Consider the following 23217-nt stretch of genomic DNA (forward strand, 5'->3'; position numbering starts at 1 on the left):
AGGGAGCCGGCGTACAGCTTCCGGGTCATGTGGCCAGCATGACTAAGCCGCTTCTGGCGAACCAGAGCAGCGCACGGAAACGCTGTTTACCTTCCTGCAGGAGCGGTACCTATTTATCTACTTGCACTTTGATGTGCTTTTGAACTGCTAGGTTGGCAGGAGCAGGGACCGAGCAACGGGAGCTCACCCCAGTGTGGGGATTCGAACAGCCGACCTTCTGATCAGCAAGTCCTAGGCTCTGTGGTTTAACCTAATAACCTCTGATCCTGCAAGTAGTATAGAGCTATCATGCTTTTAGCCATTGGTAGCCTCTTCCCTGAATTAGTCTAATCCTCTTTTACAGCTGTTAAAGTTGGTGACCATCATCATCACATAGAACCGCCTGCCCCCATTATTCATCTTTTGCCGGTGGAAAATAGAGACTGGAAGGGATTTTAAGGCCACATAGTTGAGTCCGCGACATGGCTTCATGGCTTCTCTCAGCTTCATGGCACTAGGTCCCAGGCATCTTTCTCTGATGCTTTTCTAACAGCAGTCTTTGCAAGGTTGCAAGGTTGAATGAAAACTGGAAAGTATAACGGGGAACTGAGGTGTGTTACTCAGTTGTTTTTTCCGCCAGTTGTTTAAGATCTCTTTCTTTATCTACTTCCTCCCCTGGAGAAAATATATATTTATTATTCGTTTCTTGAATTTCTATCCCAAGAAGGTCTTTCTCGGTCTTTTCTATCCCAAACAAGGTCTTTTTCGGTCTTTTCTTGTGCTGGGGGGGGGGGGAGCAGCTGGGGGAAGAGAGAATTTTGAGTTGTGCAACAGCCAGAGAACAGAGTTTTAGCAGCAGTACTAGTCCTCCACTCAAGATTGCAGCTTCCTGAAGCTGATTTAAAAACAGTGGTAGCAGTGATGATAATAATTGTGGTGAGTATGATAATGATAGCATGAATACACACAGGTGTGTGTCATACCTGAGTTTCAGCCTGAGACTCGAAGTGACATTGGTTCATGTTCTAACCATAGGAACATAGAAAGCTTGTACCAGCCTGGACACAAAAGTTGTTGAGCTGCTCTCTCTCTCTTTGCCATAGTTGTAAAGCTGCTTTTGAGGGAAATCGGCAGAAACGACTCTGCTGACATGGGTTGCCATACGTCCAGATTTTCCCAGACATTTTGACGATTTCTGCCTGGACATTGCTCCTGGCTACCGTAGTCTGGGTATGTTCAGGAAATTCCAGGTACAGTGGTACCTCGGGTTAAGTACTTAATTCGTTCCAGAGGTCCGTTCTTAACCTGAAACTGTTCTTAACCTGAAGCACCACTTTAGCTAATGGGGCCTCCCACTGCCGCCACGCTGCCGGAGCACAATTTCTGTTCTCATCCTGAAGCAAAGTTCTTAACCCAAGGTACTATTTCTGGGTTAGCGGAGTCTGTAATCTGAAGCGTCTGTAACCTGAAGTGTATGTAACCCGAGCTACCACTGTACCTGGAATTTCCTGAACATATCCAGAATACAGTACCCAGGAGTAATGTACAGTGGTATCTCAGTTTACGAACTTAAGCCATTCCGGCAGTCCGTTCTTAAACCGAAACCGTTCTTAAACCAAGGCGCGCTTTCCCTAATGAGGCCTCCTGCCCTTCCATTCTTAGACTGAGGTAAAGTTCTCAAACCAGGACACTATTTCCAGTTTTGCAGAGTTTGTAAACCAAATCGTTCTTAAAACAGACTGTTCTTAAACTGTTGTACCACTGTAGATGACACCCCTAGGTTAGAGCATGGTGCTGATAACGCCAAGGTTGCAGGTTTGATCCCCATATGGGCAAACTCGGCCCTCCCGATGTTTTGAGACTACAATTCCCATCACCCCTGACCGCTGGTTCTGTTAGCTAGGGATGATGGGAGTTGTAGTCCCAAAACATCCGGAGGGCTGAGTTTGCCTATGCCTGGACTAGATCATCAGGATCCCTTCCAACTCTACAATTCTATGATTCTAAGTCAAGACCATTGGTTCCTCTGGCTCGGTATGGCCTACACTGATTGCCAGCAGGACCTCAGGTTTTCAGGCTTTGACCCTCCGTTTCCATTGTGCAAAATCGTAACAGTGGCTTGTCGTACAGAGTTACTAAGAGCATAAACAATAAAAGACCTGAAAAGATCTTTTGAAACTTTTTTATTTTTATTTTTAAATAGTAAATTTTATTAGTATTTTCCACACAACAACAACAAAACGAAAAATAACAATACACAAAACACAAAAACGAGCATATGAAAAACAAATCCAAATCTTACAAATTAATAATACAAAAACTAAAAAGGAAAACAAACATTGACTTCCACCAATCCCACAGCACCTCCTTTACCTCTCATTGTATCATCCTGTTTTGCTTATCTTCTCAGTCCTAGCATCTAGATATAAATCCCTCTTTCTTATCCTTTCACTTCACAAGGTTATTCCAGACTCACCCAGATTTCTGTCCTCAAACCTTGGCTTTTAAGGTATTTGTTTAGGCACTCCCATTCCTTTTTCACTTCACTTTTTGGTTTTTATCTTATTATATTTTTCAATTTGGCTAATTCTAAATATTCCGAAAGCTTACATAACCATTCTTTTGAAACTTAATTTGCTACATAAACAATTGACGGTAGCACATGTGAATTGTGAATCTGCCCAACACCACTGTAGACACCAAAAAGTCCTTTGGGGATAAGACCAGTGTGCTGCAGGAAGCCATAGCTGAAATGCGAGAGCAGTGTTCCAGGTTGCTTAATCGGATTAAAACACTGTTTTGTAAGCAACTTGAAAGCAATCCTTACATTTTTCTTTTAAATCTATCAGACACCCAAATGAGGAAAAATATCAGTCTATTCGGATTGAAAACCAAGCCTTTTTCACTAGATTGTTGCCTGTCAGAGGAGCTGTTGAATGTCCTTTTGAAATGGGGTTTGAAGAGGTGAGTACCTTCAGATGGGACGTTTTCATATAAAACCGCCTTTCCTAACCTGGTGCCCTCTAGATGTTTTGAATCCTTCTGGCGGGTCCCTTACTGTGAGAAATGCAATTACAGGGAACCAGGCAGAGGGCCTTTTCAACAGCGGCGCCGGCCCGGTGGAATGCCCTCCCATCAGATGTCAAGGAAACAAAGAACTACTGTTAGCAACTTTTAGAAGACATTTGATGTTTTGTTATGTTTTTGTATGTGTTGGAAGCTGCCCTGAGTGGCTGCAACCCAGCCAGATGGGTAAGGTGGTATTATTATTATTAATATTAATATTATCATGATCATTACACATTTGGCACTCTTTCCCCCTTCAGACTTTACCCTGATGTATGAACAGTGTGTGAGCAGGATATTACAGTGTACCCTCTGGTTACGGATTTAATTCATTCCGGGGGTCCGTGCGCACCCCTAAAAATCTGTAACCAGAGGCGCCGCTTCTGTGCGCGCACACGGCACAATAGAGTGCTTCTGTGCATGTGCGCACGGCGAAACCCAGAAGAATACACTTCTGGGTTTGCCACGTTCGTAACTTGAGAGTTACGTATCCAGAGCAGTACGTAACCAGAGGGTCCACTGTGTATCTGAATCATATGGTCACTAACTCAAACAGGGCCGCGGGTTGTTTCTTCAGGGATGAGAAAGCACTAAGGACTGCAATCCCATATCCTTCGCCCTAGGAGTAATCCCCACTAAAGTCCGTGGAACTTGTATGAGTAGATATGCCTAGGATTGTGCTGTAAATAATTCAGTCCAGGTGCAAAGCCAAGTGGAGGTGCTAGTGCTGGTTTTTGTTTTGTTTGTTTTTTTGCATCTCAATACAGAAGACTTGACTTTTGTAACTACCATTTCAGGGGGGAAACCTATCTCTGATGCTTTTCTAAAAGCAGTCTTTGCAAGGTTGAATGAAAAACTGGAAAGTATAACGGGGAACTGAGGTGTGCCACTCAGTGTTTTTTCCTCCAGCTGTTTCCTCGCTTAAGATCGCTTTCCTTATCTACTTCCTCCCCTGGAGAAAATATATATTTATAATTCGTTTCTTGAATTTCTATCCCAAGAAGGTCTTTTTCGGTCTTTTCTATCCCAAAAAAGGTCTTTTTCTGTTTTTTCTTGTGCTGGGGGGAAAAAAGCAGCTTTTGAAAAATGCTAAATACTGTAACTAAATTCACACCAAGAGAAATTCAGCCTTTGAAGAGTGCTTGTTTTACAATTGACAGCTTTTGTAACTACCATTTCAGGGGGGAAACCTGTCTCGTTTTTCCTAAGGACGACACATCGATTAAGCAGCTGCACAAAATCCGAGGCCTAGTTACTGGGGAGAGAAATATTCGATTGAATGGATCGCATACAACCGAAATGTCAGGATCCTCTAGAAGAGTAACAGACATGCAGCCTGTTGCACACCGGCCATCAAGAACTCTTGATTCCAATCAGGACTCAGCGGCTCAGCCTGCTGTCATGGTAACCACTTCCGAACTCTGTTATGTTGAACAAGGAAATAGTATGTGTAAATTTAAGTTTCACCCTCGAGCTGAGTTCTTTAATTCATGTAGCAACTCTTGGGAACCAGTGTGGTGTAGTGGTTAGGAGCGATAGACTCGTAATCTGGGGAGCCGGGTTCGCGTCCCCGCTCCTCCACATGCAGCTGCTGGGTGACCTTGGGCTAGTCACACTTCTTTGAAGTCTCTCAGCCCCACTCACCTCACAGAGTGTTTGTTGTGGGGGAGGAAGGGAAAGGAGATTGTTAGCCGCTTTGAGACTCCTTCAGATAGCGATAAAGCAGGATATCTAATCCAAATTCCTCTTCTTCTTCTTGGGAACAGTTTTCGCCTCTCCGCCTGTGAAATGCCAATAGTTATATATTGCGTCAGACATTGAGATTGGGGGGAAACCACCTTGTGAGCCAAATTGTGACCCCTTAATTTGGCCTGTAGCCCAGAGGTTCTTCATTCCTGATGTAGACACACACTGAAATCACTCATTTTGTTGCATGATTGTACCTTGGTGCGTGTTGCTGAGTGTACATACGCAGATGCTACTTACCTCTTGATCAGGTGTGAGGAACCTTTGGCACTCTGGATGTCACACAACTACAATTCCCATCATTCCTGGCCATTGGTCATCCTCACTGGGGCTCACGAGAACTGTCGTTCAGCAGCATCTGGTGGGCCAAAGGTTAGCCATATCTACTCTAGATAAATGGGGAGTCTCCAGCTTTCTGACCTCACATGGAAGGCAACTAAGACAAGGGTCGCTGAGTTTTATTAGGTTTCACCAGGAGGAAAAAGAGAGAGAAATACAACAAGTTTTGATTTGATATGTAGCGAAATAAAGTCACACTCAGGCTGGAGAACATGGGGCATTTTGTGATTCTTCCCATGTGTCGTAAAGTCCAGATTCAGAAAGTCAGTCGCTGAAACCAAAGCATACCTAGTTTGGAGTTACAAATGCTTTGTTTTGCTTTCTCTTCCAACTGAAAGAGGCCCCAACTCATACCACGGGGTGATTCACTTCCAGATCTTGCTGCTTGGACTATATTAGAACCACACTTTGAGCAGTAATATTTGTCACTGCCTGTACGTGGGTCGGCTTTTGTGCGCATTCAACCTTTAATCCAGGGATGGGGAATCTGAGGCCAACCCAATGTTGGTCTGCAGTTCCTCTCTTCCATGACCATGGGCCATCCTGACTGGGACTGGTGAGAGTTGGGAGTCCAACAGCAGGTGGAAGCTTTCCCCATTCCTGTTTTTAACCTCTCATTCTCCACACCAGTCTTCTTCATACACATATAGACCGTGATCAAGGAGACCCAGCAGAACCACTTGGCATTTCTCCTGCCTTAACAGAAGGCCCATTTCAGGACTAAAGGAAGCAATTACCTGGTTTGTCGCCATTTTTTTAAAAAAAGTTATGCTTTTGCAGAAGCCAGAGGAAATGGGTGGCAGGTCTTTCCTGCCCCCACCCTGCTTCCCGGAGTGCTCAATAAGCCTCTCCCAAGTGTTGGAACTCCTGAATGGGATGGGCTGTGGGGTAGTAGGAGTGTGGATTGCGAAAAATTGGGCAAAAACTGCTTTACTGCTTTTGGCTATCAGCTCTCTCCCTCAGATCCCCCCCCCCCCAAAATAACACAGCACATCCTATTCAGGGGACCCCCTGAATGTCAAGAATGGTGTTTGGGGGTGTTGCCAGCAGAGGAGAGGTTAGGAAAGTCATGTTCTACTTACCTCCTTTTGGTGCTTCTCTAGATTCCAGTTCTCAGTAGATTGTGCTCCTCATTCCCACGTGAATATTCCTCTTTAGACCATTTAGAAGAACAAATGACCAGAACTTGTTAGAAAATCTGTTTGAGGCAACTGAAATGAGACATTTCCACCCCTCCATTTCAGACATTTGAATCAATCTTCTTGAAGACACTTCAATCAAACTTTCTGCATGTAATGGTATATGAGAACCCTAGTTTACAAAAGAAAGCCTTGGCTTGCATCCCAATACAAGAACTGAGCAGGAATGCTCATGAAAAGCTGATCCAAGCAAGGAAAATGGACAGAGGTAATAAGTTAGATATGATTTGGAAACATGACGATATTAACTAGAGCATTTGTGTACAAGTAGGCGTATTTCTATCGATGTACAAAATTAGACAGAAGGGGAAGCATTTCAGAATTAGCAGCTGCCAAGTATGGGGCATTGATGAGGTTTTTCTTTAAGAATATTACAGTGGTACCTCTGGTTACGTACGTAATTCGTTGTAGAGGTCCGTTCTTAACCTGAAACCGTACTTAACCTGAGGTACCACTTTAGCTAATGGGGCCTCCTGTTGCCGCCGCATGATTTCTGTTCTCATCCTGAGGTAAAGTTCGTAACCCGAGGTACTACTTCCGGGTTAGCGGAGTCTGTAACCCGAAGTGTTTGTAACCCGAGGTACCACTGTATTTTACATCTAAAATAAATACTGCCCCAATTCCTCAAATTCATATGCAGTTAAGAATTACTGTTTAGCATCTGTGTAGACCGAAAACAAAGAATTGATTTGATGTTGATTCCATCACCATTGACATGATCCTCTTTAAGCAGCTCCCTTTTTGTCATTGGCCTGGTTCACATGTTATGCCTAGCCAAATGTTGGCTTAGCACAAACAGTGTGGGCTCCCACAGAGCTTCTAAATAAACCCTTCGTTCTTCCCCGGTTCTTGTTGCTGCTGTGCTAGGTCAGGTTTGTCTTAGCATGTCAAAACATGGGCTCTGCTATTGAGCTACAGCCCTTTCTCTCCCCAGGTGCATCTCCCACTTCAGGTACCTAATTTGTGTCTTTAGAAAACCAGTAATACAGGTGAAACTCGAAAAATTAGAATATCGGGGTCATCACAATTACATATCTCGCTTTGCATGTCATGAGTCTATCTCATATATTAGTTTCACCTTTTAAGTTGAATTACTGAAATAAGTGAACTTTTCCACGATATTCTAATTTTTCGAGTTTCACCTGTACTTTCAAGTTCTATACCAGATTTGCTGTCAAATGATTTGCCACGATTATTTCCCTGTCCTCATTGGGAAATTGCTCCCGATTTCTGGTCTGCTTAGGCTGCAGTCCTGTGCATGCTTGCCTGGGAGTAAACACCAGTGACTTTCTTCTTGGTGAACATTCCTGGGATTACACTATTATAGCAAGCCTGGATAGCTCAGTTGGTTGGTGCGTGGTGCTGATAATGCCACGGCTGCAGGTTTGATCCCCGTATAGGACAACAACATGTTTCAGCATTGCAGGGGGTTGGACTAGATCAGGGGTCTGCAACCTTTAAGACAAAAAGAGCCACTTGGACCCGTTTCCGAAGAAAAAAAACTGGGAGCCGCAAAACTCGTCATTATAAAAATAACATTTTTGTCACTTTTTTATTATTTCTTTGTTTGACCCCTCAGAATTCCTCCTCCTCATAGAAATAAACGTTAAATTAACAAGTTACCTTTTTGTGTGTGTGTGTTCTTCACTCCCCTTCAAAACAGTGACCAGCGTGCATGCCCCTTACAATGTAGCGGGCAGGCGGGAAGGTGACGTCGGGACGGTGCGTGACTAACGCACGCACCGCCCCCATGCGACGTCACAGCCAGTACAGCGCCCGCCACAGTGGGGAGTGTCGGGCGCACAATGCGCCTCCTCCCCTTGCTAGTATCCGCCCCGGAGCCGCGGCAAAGGTGTAAAAGAGCCACATGCGGCTCCGGAGCCGCGGGTTGCAGACCCCTGGACTAGATGATCCACAGGGTCCCCCCAACTGTACAGTTCTGTGATTCTGTGAATTAGATATTCACATGCTCCGTTGTAATTGCTTTTATTTTAATTTTTACAGGACATGCATTGAACGAACAGGACATACTGTTGCTGGAACTCCTGAACTGGTTTAAATGTGATTTTTTCCAGTGGGTAAATAACCTTCCGTGCAGCAAGTGTGGGGGCCAGACAGAATCTAAAGAAAATTTGTCGCCTAGCGAAGACGATCTGAGATGGGATGCGAGTAGGGTTGAAAATCACTTCTGTAACCATTGCCAATTCAGCAACCGGTTTCCAAGGTTTGTATAGGACGTAGGTGGGTTAACAATTCAATCTGTGTTTGAAACTGTACGCTCAGTACAGTCGTATCTTGATTCCCGAACGCCTTGGTACTCGGAACGCTTTGACTCCCGAACGCCGAAAACCCAGAAGTTAGTGTTCCAGTTTTCGAATGCTTTTCAGAAGCCAAACGTCCCACGCAGCTTCTGATTGAGTGTAGAAAGCTCCTGCAGCCAATCGGAAGCCGTGCCTTGGTTTTTCAAATGGTTTCAGGAGTCGAACGGCCTCCCAGAACGGATTAAGTTCGAGAACCAAGTTTCCACTGTATGTTTTTGGAAGCCACTTTTTTACTTATTTATTGACAAATCCCTTATATAGCACGTGAGAACGATAGTGCCCTTTGAAGCAGTACCATGAAGATACCCGTAGTCCTGCTGACAGGTAGCATAGAAGAATGGATTTGTCACTCAACTCCCTTCAAGCCCAGCCAGCTTAACCAATGGTCATGAGTGATGGTAGTTGTAGAACCTTTGGCCCTTCTAGATGTTGCTGTACTACAACTCCCATGATCCCCAGCAAGCCTGGCTAATGTCCAGGAATGATGGGAGCTGTAGATCAGAAACAGAGGGCTGACCAGAGGTTCAACCACCCATTATAAGATAGGTTCAGAAGCACTGTCGTCATTCAGATATCCCATGTTTCAGAAATTTGCGGGCAGCAGTTGAGATTAAACCCCCTGTAGTCTGAATAAATGCAAAATATCAACATACCAAAGTTAGTTCTGTCGGCTGTGCTTTCAGCAGAGATTGTAAGATGGGATGTCCTTGTTCAGCAGTTACCGTACTTTTCCGGGTATAAGACTAGGGTTTTTTTACTTAAAAAAATGTTTAAAAGGGGGGTAGTCTTATACATGGGGGCATTCTCCCCCCCCCCCATTTTCTTAATTTTGAGTCCCCCAAAATAGGAGGTGTCTTATACACGGGGGGCGTGTCATACACGGAAAAATACAGGACTCAGTTTGATAGCAGGTAGGGATTGGGGGATTTAAAGGAGGGGCTAGATCATGGAAGAAGCCTATATATTACCTCTTTATTTATTACATTTGTATATTGCTTCAACGTCACTGCACTCTAGGTAGTTCCACAAATTAAAATGATGGTTTACATTTTTGATGCAAAAACGATAGGGAGGGAAGTGGGGGTGGGACAAATTCAAGACCCATGACCACTGTGTGAGGGAGTTCTTGGGAGGGAATTATCTAACTACAGTGGTGCCTCGCAAGACGAAATTAATCCGTTCTGTGAGTCTCTTCGTCTAGCGGCTTTTTCGTCTTGCGAAGCAACCCTATTAGCGGCTTAGCGCTATTAGCGGCTTAGCAGCTATTAAAGGCTTAGCGGCTATTAAACGCTTAGCGGATTAGCGGCTAAAAGGCTATAAGTGGCTTAGCGGCTTAGAAAAAGGGGGGAAGCGAAAAAAAATCGGAACACTCGCAAGACGTTTTCGTCTTGCGAAGCAAGCCCATAGGGAAATTCGTCTTGCGAAGCAGCTCAAAAACGGAAATCCCTTTCGTCTAGCGGGTTTTCCGTCTTGCGAGGCATTCGTCTTGCGGGGCACCACTGTAGCGTATTTTAATAATGTAGCATTTCAAAATGTTGGCAGCTTATGATAATGGTTTTAGGTATTCGTGGCAATGACAGCAACCCCCCTTTTTTTTAAAAAAAAATGTGCACAGGTACAACAATCCTGAGAAACTTCTGGAAACTAGGCGTGGCCGTTGCGGCGAATGGTCCAACTGCTTCACCCTCTTCTGCAGAGCTGTGGGCTTTGAAGCAAGATATATTTGGGATGCAACAGGTATCGTTACAACTCTTTCTCTCTGTGTAGTGAGCCAGTGTGGTGTAGTGGTTAAGAGCGGTGGACTCGTAATCTGGTGAACTGGGTTCGCTTCCCCGCTCCTCCACATGCAGCTGCTGGGTAATCTTGGGCCAGTCACACTTCTCTGAAGTCTCTCAGCCTCACTCACCTCACAGAGTGTTTGTTGTGGGGGAGGAAGGGAAAGGAGAATGTTAGCCACTTTGAGACTCCTTCGGGTAGTGATAAAGCAGGATATCAAATCCAAACTCTTCTTACAGTTTCCTGAGATGGAGGAGGTGCCTTTACAATGTTGGATACTTTCCTCTGGCTTTTCTCTCCTGCAGATCATGTGTGGACCGAAGTTTATTCCTCATCCCAGCAGAGATGGCTTCACTGTGACCCTTGTGAAAACGTCTGCGACAAACCCCTCCTCTATGAGATGGGCTGGGGGAAAAAGCTCTCCTACATTATTGCATTCTCTAAAGACGAGGTAGGGGAGGCGGTGTGGGTTTGAAATAAAGGCAATGCTCGCAAGGGAAAGTTTTCCCTTTAAGCATGTTTAAAGCAGTTCAATCATTTCTTGACAAAGGAAAGAGGAGCTTTTTACTGGAGTAGTTCTGATACTGCAGCGCGTGAAACTTTGAGCTACTTCACAGCCAGTGTGGTGTGCTGGTTGGAAGGTCAGACTAAAAGGTAAAGGGACCTCTGGACGGTTCAGTCCAGTGAAAGGCGACTATGGGGTTGCGGCGCTCATCTCGCTTTCAGGCCGAGGGAGCCAGTGTTTGTCCGAAGACAGCATTCTGGGTCATGTGGCCAGCATATCTAAACCGCTTCTGCTGCAATGGGACACCGTGACAGAAACCAGGGCACACGGAAACTCTGTTTACCTTCCCGCCACAGCGGTACCTATTTATCTACTTGCACTGGCATGCTTTCAAACTGCTAGGTTGGCAGGAGCTGGGACAGAGCAACAGCAGCTCACCCCATCATGGGGATTCAAACTGCCAACCTTCCAATCAGCAAGCCCAAGAGGCTCAGTAGTTTAGATCGCAGTGCCACCTGCGTCCCTACTATCAGGGGCTATATTCTCCCCTCAAATCAGAGGAAGGTCAGACTAGGCCCTGGAATTCGGGTTGAAATCCCCATTCAGCCATGAAGCTCGCTTGCGGCCCTCACCAGCTCTCAGGAACCTAATTCTCAGGTTTTTTTATAATATGCAGATGCAGAGAGCCCTGTATGCATTCATCTTGACTTCCTTGGAGCAGGGAGAGGGGAGATGAGATATGTATATAATAAAAAAATCAAATCCTGTATGTAATACTGCGTAATTCCCCCCCCCCCTTCTTTTTCAACTCATGTTTTTCAGGTTGTTGATGTCACCTGGCGCTACTCTTGTAAACATGAAGACCTGCTCCCACGGAGGACCCAGGTCAAAGAAGCAGTCCTACGAGAAACCATCAATAACCTTAATAAAGTGGTGGGTCGCTTTATTTTAGCAGGCTGGTTAAAATTGCACAAGTATTGCAACGTAAGCTGCCCTTGAATTGGGGACTCAGTCAATCAATAGATTTTTGTTGTTTATAGCCAATGGCCATCACAATACAATATAAGCACAAATCTCATGACTACAGAACAAAATATGTTACATGCACCAGACCAAGACAAATCTACAGTGTCTCCTGTGTTGCAGTTCAAAGTTGTTAATAGAGCAACGTGTTGTGAAATTTTGTTCCTGCTTTTTTTATTATCATTTGGGGGGGGTGACTTTTTATGTGGTTGGAATGACAGTTTGAATCCCTGTGACGGGGTGAACTCCTGTTGCTCTGTCCCAGCTCCTGCCAACCTAGCAGTTCAAAAGCACTCCAGTGCAAGTAGATAAATAGGTACTGCTGTGGCAGGAAGGTAAATGGCGTTTCCATGCGCTCTGGTTTCCGTCACAGTGTTCCGTTGCACCAGAAGTGGTTTAGTCCTGCTGGCCACATGACCTGGAAAGCTGTCTGTGGACAAACGCTAGCTCCTTTGGCCTGAAAGCAAGATGAGCACCGCAACCCCATAGTCGCCTTTGACTGGACTTAACTGTCCAGGGCTCCTTTACCTTACCTTACTAGGTGTGCCTCACTCACCACTGCAACCTGTGGCAGGTGCCTATGAACCACTTGGTATTTTAACATTCTCACAGTGCCCCACAATGTCGTGTCACTCTGGGAAATTGCAACAATTTGAGAACGGCATTTCCAAACTTCCTGATGCTGCTAAGGAAACCTTCCGAGAGGCAGAGGTGAATGGGCTGCTTTCAGATGTCTTCTAAAAGTTGTCTAGTTCTTTATCTCCTTGACATCTGATGGGAGGGCGTTCCACAGGGAGGTTGCAGGTCCTGACTCTGCCCATAAAAGAAATGGATGTTTTGTTTTGTAGGATTATCAGCAACAACAGCAAAAGCGAACACACCTTCCAAATATTTTGTTGTTTTTATACTATTGCTTTCAACTCTTTCTGAATTGTACATTGAAGGGACCATCTTTGCCATATATAAGTAGAATTGTTCGAGGCTTACATGAATTGTGACTGGTGTACTGTGGCTTGAATTAGGCCTTTCATTTTAACGTGTGAGGCTCTGTAGGGAAAAAGTGTCCTTCATTTGGGAATCTATCACCTTTCCACTTACGCATTAGGTTAATCACCGTATCAAGACCAATGCTATCAGGACAGTAAATTATGTGGAACAAAATAATTGATCCAGGCATTATCCTTCCTCGAATTTTCTCTCTTATGTAATAAAATGTTAGAGCTCAGCAGAACGCAGTGAGTTGGAATAAGATATACAAACCCTGTAAATCCAAAAGTTAATTTCCAAGTAAATTATAAAGATTTGATACTGGTCCAAAGCAGTGTGAAAAAGGTTTCAACCTACTTTCCTGTTGCTTTTATGTTCAAACAATGCAATAATACAATTTTACGTGTACCATGGTTATCTGGCCCATCTGCAGTGGTTTCTGACATTCAAAGAGATTGTATTGAAACAAATGATTTGCATTTTAAAAAAAAATGTTACTCCAGGGAGAGTGGTAATACAGTTGAAATTAATTTTATTTTTTTATTATTGCTTTCTGAAATCACAGAGACAGCAGTCTTTGACGGAAGGAAGGAGAAGGGAGCTCTTAGAAAGAATAATTGTGGAGCTTGTTGAGTTCATTTCTCCTAAAACCCCTAAGCCGGGAGAACTTGGCGGAAGGGTATCGGGATCAGTGGCTTGGAGAGTCGCCAGAGGTGAAATTGCTTTGGAGGTATTTAATGCATCAATTGGTGATCATTTTAGAATTCTTAGTTTATGGTCCAGTTGCAGCTTATTGACTTTAGGGCCCCAGTCCAGAGAAATTTAATCATGCTGTAATTAGTTATGAGTTACTTGTCCTATTGATTTCAACGTAGTGATAGTAATATTTGTTTTAGCCATTATTGAGAACAAGAAGAACCCGAACGCCCACTGATCTATATATAGATGGAAGCAATCGAAAGTAAAGCAGGTAACTTTTTAGGATAAAAGTAATAATTCACTCCAAAATTTGTTGTCAGCTGTCCCAATTACATCTGCTCCGGGCAATCAAAATAATTTGTTTTGTGGACATCAAAGCAAAAGTGCTAGGTTTTTGGTTTTATCCTTTGACTGAAGGATTAATGGTGGCATTTTATTGTTGTATAGCAGGGTATTGCCCTACTACTACTACTACTAATAATAATAATAATAATAATAATAATAATAATTTATTATTTTTACCCCATCCATCTGGCTGGGTTTCCCAGCCACTCTGGGTGGCTCTCAACAGAATATTAAAAACATGATAAAACACCAAACATTAAAAACTTCCCTAAACAGGGCTGCCTTCACATGTCTTCTAAAAGTCAGATAGTTGTTTATTTCATTGGCATCTGATGGGAGGGTGTTCCACAGGGCGGGTGCCACTGCCGAGAAGGCCCTCTGCCTTGTTCCCTGTAACCTCACTTCTCGCAGTGAGAGAACCGCCAGAAGGCCCTCTGAGCTGGACCTTCTACAAGAGCTCTATCCCGCTTTTTGAATTGTCCCCAAGGCAACTTACAAGAGATAATAATTGCACTCATAGAGCCCAAACGCATAGAGCCCACAGCTGTTAGTCACTTGCCTGAGGGATGGGGCCTGAGCAATCTGCCCTTCAACTCTGCAGTTCCAGGGCAACTTGTCTGTCCATCCTGGCTGATGGATGGGGGCAGATCCATCTCCTCCTTGCCATCATGCCATTTCTGAGAGGCAGAGGCGCAGCCTCCCAATGGCCCTTGGCATGTTTTTCTTCCACCTTAATCTCATTGACTTTCTGAAGATTAGATACCAAGGTATATGTATGTCTCTGATTCCTTCGTATGCCCCCTGGTATCTCCAGAGCCCCCCTTTCACAATTTAGGCATAGCAAAACTATCCTAGACAAGACAATTTACCCTGCAAATGTTGCGTTCTCCCTCCTCCTATTTAACATCTAGTGTTGACTGCTGCATAGGATATAGAAGTGATACAGTTACAGTCATACTTTGGTTCTTGAACGCCTTGGTATTCGAACGTTTTGGCTCCCAAACACCAAAAACCCGGAAGGAAATGTGGCTTCCGCTTGAGTGCAGGAAGCTCCTGCAACCAATCGGAAGCCGCACCTTTGTTTTCGAACCATTTCAGGAGTCGAACGGACTCCCGGAACGGATTAAGTTCTAGAGCCAAGGTTCCACTGTATTACACAGAGGGTTTTGGGTCTGTTAATTTATTTTCACTACATACACTTTGTATACATTTTTACTGACCGAACCCTCTTGCAGTTTAAAACGGTGGTGTACCATCTAAGGTATACGATTCAAGCGAAAGAAAGGAATGGGGAGGAAAGAGGGGTATAATGGAAAATGGTGGTATCAATTTTGTCATGTTGTTACATAATGATCTCATGTACAGAGGGGGCAGTTCTGGAAAGGAGCCCAATGCCCAACTGAAGCAATGGAGAAGTCATTGCTTCCTCTTCTCCCTCACTGAGGTGGCCCACGTGAACAGCTGCTAACATGTGACAGTTCTGGGAGAAGATAAACTAGGTTTGCTCCATTATTAAGCCAAAACCGCCTTGTTGGTTTCTGAAGATGGTAAATCAGGCAAGAAGATTGCTTTCACAATCTTCTTATTCTTCTCCGGGCAAGAACTCAAATTGTGTCAGGAATTCGCCTGGCAACAAGCCATTTCTCATGTGATTGTTTCTTTGACCCTGGCATCATTTTGCTGGTTATTTTGGCCCTCGCCGTTAGATTGATCAGGATGAAGTTAAGGGGAAAGTACACTGAATAACAGGAAATATGATAATGGGTCAACTCAGGTGATCAGTTTTCAGAGATACAGTCATACCTCATGTTACGTCCGCTTCAAGGTGTGTGTTTTCATCTTGTGTCCCACGGCAACCTGGAAGTACCAGAATGGGTTTCTTTCGGGTTTTGTCACTCACACATGTGCAGAAACACCAAATCACGCTGCACACCTGCACAAACATGGCACTTCGAGTTGCGGGCTTTTCACGTTATGGACGGGCCTCTGGAAAGGATCCCGTCCGTAACACGAGGTACCACTGTGTCTCTGAAGTCACCCCTAGAATATACTTGCATATATATGTGTGCATGTGTCTGTGGCAGATATTTGTTATAAGTAATTAGGGGGCTAATAACATATCTAATGAAAACCTAATTTGTACCTTTGGTCATAATAGAGCAAAGAAAGAATTTTTATTCCAACTGGAAAAGAGAAGGCCTCTAAGCTTCTCCACCTTAGGTACAATATAGTAGAAGATTGTTACACACGGATATCCAATAATAATGAAAAGATTAGTGGATGGGGAAAAGGAGTATGGAGGATGGACTCTATGTGGAGAAAGGTTGAATCAGACTGGAAAATGGTGAGTATTGTACCAAGGAAAGTTATTTTATAAAACTTACTCGTTCTAAGTGTAATCATCTTGAAGCTGCAAGGATTTTTGTTTTGTTTTTTTGCTTCTGTGGATTTTTGTGTGTTCAGCTTGAGTTGGTAAATATTAATGTCCAGCTTCAGTTAAGATTGCCGGATGACCAGAGTAGCTGGGAATAAAAAGCAGTGTGTCTTTCAAAGCAGGATGGTAGAGTTGGCTGAAGATAACAAATATCTGTTCAGATATTAAACCTTAAGTCTGACATTTCCCATTCAAAGGTGGACTGATACAAGAGCTGCCTGTAAAAAAAGAAATCCTGCCTTTCCAGAAAATTAATTTTTCAGCTTCACAAAAGGGTCTTTACATTATATCTTTTTTCTTCATTGCACACGAGTAGGTAGAATTTCCTAATCCAAAGAGCTACTTCCCCATCTGCAAAGCACCAAAGTATGTCAGTCACCGAGCATTAATGAAGGTCCTGCCAAACTCATTTTCATTTCTAAAGAATCTAAATAACAATTGGAACATAAGCTCACAAACCCAAGGAAAGGAGACTGGCAGATTACAATATGAAGATGAAAACATTTTTAGCATTGGGCATAAACAGCAAATCAATTCCACAAAAAAATCAAAATAATGTATGAGAATTCTGCAAAGTATTATTATGTATGTTTCAGTAATGAATTGAGCTATTCATAATTGCTGTTACAAATTTCCAATAATGTATGTTTGCTCCAGAATAAGTCCCATTTTGCCTAAACACACTTGCTAGCTATGGAGTAACTCTCACTGAGTTCAGCGGGATGTTCGTTGAATTAACAGACATATAATTGTCATCAGGTGCATACATAGACTCCTTAGGTTTTGCTTTACAAGATTGTAGCTTTAACAAATATAAGTTTTTTTAGTGTTTCATGTATGCATTTTGTTTCTAAATAGGTTTATTTAGCTCGAAAAGAAGGATCATTATCTGGTTACATCTGCTGGAAGTTTGAGTGTGGCTCAGTTGGGCTAAAAATTGACAGCATTTCAGTCAAAACGAGCAGCCAGACATTTCAGAGTGGAAAGATAAGGTGGATGCTGCGATCTGGCAACACTGTAGTTGATGTAAACGGAGGCAAGTGTGAAATTCCTCATTTTTTGAAAGTGCACTTGCAAGCAAAGCAAGAGCAATTACGATTAATTTATGTCTATTCTTTTAACTATGCATTATCTTATACTGTTAATAATGCTTATTCATCATCACAACAGCCATGCAAAGTAAGCCATCAGTTCCATTTTACAGACGTGAGACTGAGTGATAATAGCTGGCCCAAGGTCACTAGAAAAGCCAGTGGCTGAAATCGAACTTCGGGTGTTTCTTACTTACAGTACAATCCTGCCCATCTTTCCTCAGAAGTAAACCCTACTGTTTTCAGTGGGGCTTACTCTTAGGCAAGTGTGGGTAATATTGCATCTCAAAGTAGTACAGTGGTACCTCGGGTTAAGTACTTAATTTGTTCCAGAAGTCCGTTCTTAACCTGAAACTGTTCTTAACCTGAAGCACCACTTTAGCTAATGGGGCCTCCCACTGCTGCTGTGCTGCCGGAGCACGATTTCTGTTCTCATCCTGAAGCAAAGTTCTTAACCCGAGGTACTATTTCTGGGTTAGCGGAGTCTGTAACCTGAAGTGTATCTAACCCGAGGTACCACTGTAATCCTAAACCCATTTACTTGGGAGTGAGCACCATTGGATGCAGTGGGAGCTAAGTTCGATCAAGCATCTATAGGATGCTACTGTTTTTTCTAGATTTTGTAGATTGAAAAAAGGAACATATACAATTCTGAGCTGCTCTCTTGCTCCACCCACCCATCAAGGGCTGCATTCCTTCAATGTGCTCATGGCCATATCGCCTCAGATCCATCTCCCCACACACACTTCTGTCGTTTGCATAGTATTTGCTTTAGTTTCCCCCTCAGTGCAAGTTACAGGTGCAGGAGCACAATCGGGACTTGGACCCCACAGCAAGGGCCAAACCATTTAAAGCCCCTTTTCCATCTCCTGGGTTCCCAATCTAGACTGGGTCCCTGCCAGCCAATTTGCTGTACTTCTGTTCTGGTTGTGAAGAAGAGACAACCCTCTCATCGCAGCTAGCTCGGAAGCCAAGAAAAAGGCCTCATGGGCCAAACGGAAAACCTTAGGACCACATCCGCTGGCCAAAGGTTCCCCTTCCTTGCTTACATAGATGACAGACCTGACAAACGATATAATTTGCTACCCGTTCCATAGAAGCTATTACGCTGATTTCATCTCGTTATCTGCAAACGGGACTTAGATAAGGCACCCGTTATAGACTGTCTTGTTCATCTCTCCTGTGGTTTTGGCCCATAGGGTTGCTTGTTTTGGGTCTTTATTAGACATGAATCTGGCATTTGGCTGCAAACATTGGATTATTCTGAGGCAGGAGAACTTTTGGTCTCCTGCCATTGGCAAAGCATCATTGAAAGCTGTGGTTGGAACCAGTGCTGTGCGATATATCAATAAATCGTTTGAAACCGGTGTGAAGAGCACATTGTGATAACATTTTTGAGCCTGCAATGTATAGCCAGGGGAGCCTGCCTGCTTGTGCCTTGCTTCCTTCGCAAACGGGCTGCATCCTTCCTTCTTCCTCCTAGTCACTACTCCTGCCCATCCCCATCCTCCACAGCCCAGCCACTGCAAGGGGCGACAACTGGGAAGGAGCATGCAATGCCAGGAACCCACACTCAGAGAAACATCTGTTCAGGGTTTGTTTTCTTTGCAAGTGAAAACTACAAAGGAGGCTGAAGGAGGAAGAGATACGATAGCAATCGAGGGAGGGAAGGAGCGAGAGGGAGAAAGGGGGGGGGCAAAGTTCCCAGGCCACTTAGAAATACACTTTTTTGTGTTATGACCAGCTGACTTAAGCAATAGTCTGGCAACAGCTCCTCTTATCTTGCCCAGCTCAGATCGCTAGGTCTGCTGCTCCCCAAAACTCCTTCCTTTCGGGGGGGGGAGAAGTGCATATTGCAAAATAACAATGAAATAATAATAGCAGAGGCAATCAGTCCTTCTAGCAGCTGCCTGCACGACACAAACACCACACCCAACACTCTTTCGCCTCGTCACTCTCCAAAGAAGCATGTCTGTGAAACCTGGTGGAGTCCCATAGGCTCAGATTCCTGACTTGCTCCTGGAGCATCCTTCAGCATTTGTTGGGGGGAAATATTTTTCTTCTCGCCTGAAAATTTCTCTGGGTCCTTGCAGGGGCATGGGGTGTTATTGAGGTTTGTGTGCGGTATTCAATGAGAAAGAAGCAGGAAGGGGCCTGATGGTGGTGGGAGTGGCAGGGATGATGATGTGGCTGGGTGAGGACCAAAAGACAGGCACTGATTGCTTTGAATCCGTGGCTGGTGGGTATTTTTCGCCTAGTGTTATCGCCCCTGGCAGCTAGGCAGGCAGATCCTTCCCAGCGATTTTAAAGCACCGCCTTCCCATCGATCGCCCCTCGCAGTGGCTGGGCCTTGTAGAGGGAGGAGTGGGCATGAGTGGGACTGGGCAATTTCAGGCATCATGATGTATCAGTACATCACAATATGTAGCTGCTGATTAATCACAATGTTAAAACAGCCCTAGTTGGAACTGCAGCAACTGAATGAACAAATGAGATTTCCCCTTCAGAACCCTTTTTGACCCTCTTCTGCTCTCTGCTTACCCTCCAAGGGTATATGGGCATTGTTTGGTTTCATAATTCATAATTCTCTTCATCCCCCCCTTAAATTCTTTGCATGATTGCACATTAAAGCGGCATGACCGTATTCCTTTAAATGTGCTTGTTTTGCATTTTATAAATTGCTTTCTGTCCTGGAGACAGTGTAGGCCCATCTAACCCATCTCCACCAGTCTGGAATAATTTTTGGCATGATAAAAACAACAACACAGACACCAATTTCCAGATGTTTACAATGCAGATCAGGTGTACATTACGTATGACCGTGACCTGGGGGGGGGTGTCCAAAGAAGAGAAGTCCTAAGTCAGTTTAAATACTAACATTCAATAAGCTTGTGTCTTGGGCTATACATTGGAACAGGCATCACAAATCCCTACTTGATTTTAGTATATCTAGGATTTTTCCTGAAGCAGATAAAGCATAAAAAACTATGAATAATAAATTAATTTTGACAATGGTCCATACAATTGTCATTAAACAAAAATTAATTTGCAGTGTTTCTTTAACACTATCTTTCTAAAATTATTGTTTTATATTGGTATTTAATACATACTGCTTTTTTAACAAAAAAAAAATTGTCTTTCCCTTCTTTGTAGATAAAAGTCTTCATTCTTATCCTGGTATTTCCAATGTAACAGATGTCATCTTGGAAGCTGAACTAAGTGGAGGGGATGGTGATATTGCATGGCAACACACACAGCTGTTTAGGCAAAGTTTAAATGAGGCTGAGGATTGTTTTGAGATCATTTTAAAATTCAGTGATCTTTGAATATCTAGATAGATATTTACAGAAGACATCTGTATCAAGCAAGGACTTCTGGCACAAAATATAAGAGAAATATATGAACTACGTGAAAACGTCTTGTCTAAAACATTGTATCTTTCTTATGACTGTTGAGAAGAAACAAATTTTGTTAATGTAAAAAATAAATCCTTGAAAACTAGCACCAAATAGCTACATATCAAAGGGAAAAGATGCATCACTTTGCATTTAAAAGGCAAGAGAAATTAAGTCTGCAATTCTATGCACATTTGCTTGAAAGTAAATTCCATTGAACAAAGTAGGAGTTACCTCTGAGTAAACATGCATACTCTTAGGTTGCATATAATTGAAAATTAATATTTTCTTATGTTCAATCTATACTGAAAGGTTTTTTTATTACAACTGAATGAAGATTTTAGCTTCTTTCAACTCTGGATTTTGGAATTTGTTAAAAATGCCTCGTTATGTTTTATGTCATCTGTTTGCTCATAATTTTATAATAGACAATTTATTGCATTCCTAATATTGAAGTAAGATTATGGAACTGCAGAATGATTACTAGCTCCTGAAAACAATTTTTGCTTGAATTTATTAGGCTTTCGGAATTGAAACTTTGTAGACAAAGAGCTAATTTTGATGACTGTTAAGTCTTCCTTAAATCTCCCCAGATGAAATTTTATATATATAGATATACTAGAACTAAATATTTTGGAGCTTGGTTGGAAAAAAATAAAGGTATTGTGTCCCTGAAATCCTGTTCTGGCTTTTATTGTGATAAATAAAAAACATCTTTTTGCATATCTTGTACTGTATAAATTTGGATTTACCCAGTTTTTGTAAAGCTGCTACTTCTATTACGTTGCTTGTAGTCACTCAAGAAATGCTGTCTTGGGTCAGCTTGATGCATGCAGAACAGACCTTTGACAATCTAGGCCCCCATGTATGTATGTACCAAAATGCCTATAAAATTAATTGAGTGCAGAAGCACTTCATGTCAATAGATGATGTTCCAAGCAAATCTAGGAATTCACATATGTCTGGCTCTCCACTGAAGGTACTGCAAAAACTTTGGGGAGGGCTCCATGCCTGCCACAGATCACTGGATGCTTATACTGGCTTTTAAAAAAGTGTTATGCCACGATATTAACTGGCTTTTGTTTTAATGCCAATCCAACAGAAATGAATGGGGGTTGCATCAGAGCAGGGTTTGGTGCAAGGTGCACTAAGATTGCTGAACTCACTATTTTACTATTAGCTAGCTTCCTTAAGTTGCTGCAGAAAGCTTTGTTCTTGCACCCTTGCTGCTGTAGATGAAATGGCCCTGGTCCAAGTCTTATTGGACTTGTGACTCATTTATCCGTTGATTTCAAAGAGACTTAAGCATAGCTAAATTCAGAGTCTCTGCTTTTTAAGATGCTATCTAGGCAGAGACATCACCTTGCCAACAAAGGTCCGTATAGTTAAAGCTATGGTTTTCCCAGTAGTGATGTATGGAAGTGAGAGCTGGACTATAAAGAAGGCTGGTCGCCAAAGAATTGATGCTTTTGAATTATGGTGCTGGAGGAGACTCTTGAGAGTCCCATGAACTGCAAGAAGATCAAACCTCTCCATTCTGAAGGAAATCAGCCCTGAGTGCTCACTAGAAGGACAGATCGTGAAGCTGAGGCTCCAATACTTTGGCCACCTTATGAGAAGAGAAGATTCCCTGGAAAAGAGCCTGATGTTGGGAAAGATGGAGGGCACAAGGAGAAGGGGACGACAGAGCACGAGATGGTTAGACAGTGTTCTTGAAGCTACCAGCATGAGTTTGACCAAACTGTGGGAGGCAGTGGAAGACAGGAGTGCCTGGCATGCTCTGGTCCATGGGGTCACGAAGAGCTGGACATGACTAAACAACTAAACAACAACAAAAAATTCAGAGTCATGAGTTTGAGTCCCACATTGGAGGGAAAGATTCCTGCATTGCAGGGAGTTGGACTAATTGATGCTTGTGATTCCTTTCAGCTCTACTATGATTCTATAAAACCAGTGTGAAACTATAGTCGATTATAGACATGTTTATAGGGATGTAGCCAACTAAGTTCTACTCTGAGTAGACCCATTGAAATTAATAGATCTAAGTCATGTCCATTTGTTTTGATGGGTCTACTCTGAGTATTACTAACGTTGGATACAACCCAGTGTCTTGGCATTCAAAAGGACGGACAGAAAGTTAAAAATGATCCTCCATATTGCACAAGTGATCATAAGGGTCTAAACATGTTTTGCCTATTATATTGACTTTCTAAAGGAACACTGAAGCTTTGCAAATGCAATCATGCTTAAATCACTAAAAACCTCTTAATAAAAATATTAGAAATAGATCCACTATTCAAATTTTAAACCCT

At 43.1% G+C, this 23217-nt stretch overlaps 1 protein-coding gene across 1 annotated transcript in view; it reads left to right on the forward strand.

Annotated features, from left to right (window-relative positions):
* NGLY1 (N-glycanase 1) overlaps nucleotides 1-21582 on the forward strand; it is a 26640-nt gene extending 5058 nt beyond the window's left edge. The window contains 11 exon segments of the mRNA XM_082193591.1: nucleotides 2829-2943; nucleotides 4228-4449; nucleotides 6375-6537; nucleotides 8334-8553; nucleotides 10266-10387; nucleotides 10732-10877; nucleotides 11754-11864; nucleotides 13507-13671; nucleotides 16144-16329; nucleotides 17278-17455; nucleotides 20664-21582. Of these exon segments, the coding sequence (XP_082049717.1) occupies nucleotides 2829-2943; nucleotides 4228-4449; nucleotides 6375-6537; nucleotides 8334-8553; nucleotides 10266-10387; nucleotides 10732-10877; nucleotides 11754-11864; nucleotides 13507-13671; nucleotides 16144-16329; nucleotides 17278-17455; nucleotides 20664-20836 (1801 nt within the window). The 3' untranslated portion in view covers nucleotides 20837-21582.
* Nucleotides 21583-23217: the final 1635 nt, after the last annotated feature.

This window comes from Podarcis vaucheri (assembly GCF_965113315.1).
Source record: "Podarcis vaucheri genome assembly, chromosome: 12".
Taxonomy (NCBI): domain Eukaryota; kingdom Metazoa; phylum Chordata; class Lepidosauria; order Squamata; family Lacertidae; genus Podarcis; species Podarcis vaucheri.